This window comes from Beta vulgaris, chromosome 9 (assembly GCF_026745355.1).
Source record: "Beta vulgaris subsp. vulgaris cultivar EL10 chromosome 9, EL10.2, whole genome shotgun sequence".
Taxonomy (NCBI): Eukaryota; Viridiplantae; Streptophyta; class Magnoliopsida; order Caryophyllales; family Amaranthaceae; genus Beta; species Beta vulgaris.
The window spans coordinates 14,942,400-14,944,899 of NC_079210.1; the positions used below are offsets into that span (position 1 = coordinate 14,942,400).

A 2,500-nucleotide genomic window follows, 5' to 3' on the forward strand; every position below is an offset into this window, starting at 1 on the left:
TCGCCTCCCCAACAGTCAAATGAAATGTATGGGTCTCCTGCCTCCATCGCTCCACTAATGCCGTCAGAAGTGGTCTATCAATCTCCAAACCTCCCCCTACCAAACGATGTATGCCGAGAAAACCAGCCCGCTCGACATACCGAAGAACCCTCTCGTGAATCTCCCAGTCAAGATAGAGACTGTGATGATGCAACCGACACGATAGTACCGTGTCCGCTACTCCCCTCCAGACATCCTCACTCCGATGCTGGTCCTGGAGGGTGAGAACGCTGCGATCAGTGGGGCCGGGAAAGATGGACTGCGCCATCAGACCTAATAAGAAAAAAAAATATATACCAGTTAGTAACAAAATGAGGACTATTGAAATAATATAAATTTTTGAAATTTAACAAAATATGAAAACATTTACCCAGATGTTCCTTCACCGTTCTTATTAGGACATCTTTGCTTATTGTGTCCTGAAACCTTACAAATGCTACATCTATATTTGCCAGACCTATCAGCTGCATCCATTTCATTTTGTATTCGAGTGGACCGTGGACGTCCAGCTCCACGTTTTAGCCTCTCATCAGCTATAATTCTCGGACCATCATATGGAGAACAATTATGCATATCAGGCACAGGCTTGAAAAAGGACATATAAGTAGATCGATACGAGCTAGTCAGAAATGAAGCGTCCACAAAACCACTATATGACAAGCTCCGGTGACGACATACCGCAAGGACATGAGAACACGGCAACTTATATATTATGACTTTCTCACATGTACATGTCTTCTGCATTAAGTTAACCGTGTGTTTCTTTCCACCTTTCCCCGCAATACGGTCTCCACGACCAGTAGTGACCTCAAATAGCCCTCGCTCATAATCAAACACAATCACCTCATGAGCACCTGCCTTCTCCATGTTCTTTTCAATGATGTTAGTCGCCTTCGGGCTATAATCATGGCCTTCCTCAAGTCTTTTTCTACCTAATTCTCTCCTTGTAGCAAAATAAGAATTGACACGATAAAAGTCATTCTTACCAAAGCAGTGATCGGTAGACATCTTGCTCCTTTTAGGACACCATTAAACACTTCAGACATGTTGGTGGTTTGCACACCATATCTACACCCACCATCATGATGTAGAGACCATAGATGAAGGGGAATGTCCAACAGATATCTAGCTGCCTCGACATTAATGGAGCCAATTCGATCCATATAGTACAAAAACTTCCTTTTCTGCCTAGCATATGCAGCTTTTCCGAATAGGTTCTTGATGGCAGCATTCTTATACTTCGAATTCAAGTTCGAAGCAAGATGACGCACACAAAAGCGGTGATGTGCATATGGTTCCTCCCAACCACTACCAGGCTCATTCATAGCTGCAAGGATACCCCTATGACGATCAGAGATGACACACAGATCCTTTCTATCTGTGACGGAACGTCTAATGCAAGCTAAAAACCAAGACCAGTCCTCCGTGCTTTCTTCCTCCACAACAGCAAAGGCAAGTGGGAATAGCTGGAAATTAGCATCTGTTCCCATAGCAATCAATAATTTGCCTTTGTATTTCCCGTACAAGTGAGTACCATCTATAGTGATAAGAGGCCGACAATGACGGAATCCGGAAATGGAGGGTTTAAAGGCCCAGAAGACCCTCCTAAAGATGTGCGTAGTAGGATCTTGTGTTGGGATCGTACTCCAGTAAACGACAGTGCCTCGATTGGACTCTTTCAAGGCTTGCAAGTACCTCGGTAACTCTTGATACGACTTCTCCCAATCACCAAAAATATTGTTGATTGCCTTTTGTTTTGCTAACCAAGCTCTCTTATATGTTATTGAAAATTGATATTGGTTCTTCACAAAAGTAAGGATGGACTGAACTTTGAATGAAGGATCAGTCCTAATGAAATCCTCGATAAGATCAGCAACGAAATCTGATGAAATGAGAGGATGGTCTCCACATGTTATGTCTCCTAAACAATTGCTTGCATGTGGACCAACATATCGTACAATTTTGAATGAGAACGACTTAGTCATGATTGCACGCAACCTCCATGGACAGTGACACACTTCCTTTCTAGCACATTCAATGACATACTTTGTGGGCTCTGACTCTAACACCCGAAACATCTGGTTTCTAGAGATCGACCATGCTTTCACAAAATTCTTTAATTGCTGCAATGAGGCGAACTCTTGTCCTATCTCAAATTCAGAAGCCACAGTTAATGAACCAGTGACATTCCAAGTCATCCATGAATCTATTAACCTTTGATCAACTTCGTCAACTCTAAGCCAATCTTGTGAAGGAACACCAGCCTTTATTGCCTTGTCAGCTAATTCTCTTGCATCATCATCCTCATCCCTATCAGAATCCACATGCTCCTCCTCGTTTCCCAAAAAATCAACATCATTTTGATGTAGAGTGTCAAGATGGAATGTGGATGGTATGTGGGGAGACGAAGCAGGAGAAATAAACTCATTCATGTGCTGATTACATAATGTGGGTCTGACAA

The 2,500-nt window shown here is 42.8% G+C and overlaps 1 protein-coding gene across 1 annotated transcript in view; it reads right to left on the reverse strand.

Moving 5' to 3' along the window:
• The window catches only part of LOC125491561 (uncharacterized), a 2,868-nt gene extending 394 nt beyond the window's left edge, over positions 1–2,474 (reverse strand). The window contains exons 1-2 of the mRNA XM_048637267.2: positions 410–2,474; positions 1–312 (exon numbers count right to left, since the gene is read on the reverse strand). The exon at positions 1–312 is cut by the window's left edge and continues 394 nt beyond it. Of these exons, the coding sequence (XP_048493224.2) occupies positions 972–2,471 (1,500 nt within the window). The 5' untranslated portion in view covers positions 2,472–2,474 and the 3' untranslated portion in view covers positions 1–312; positions 410–971. The remainder of the gene's footprint in view (positions 313–409) is intronic.
• Between the last annotated feature and the right edge of the window lie 26 nt (positions 2,475–2,500).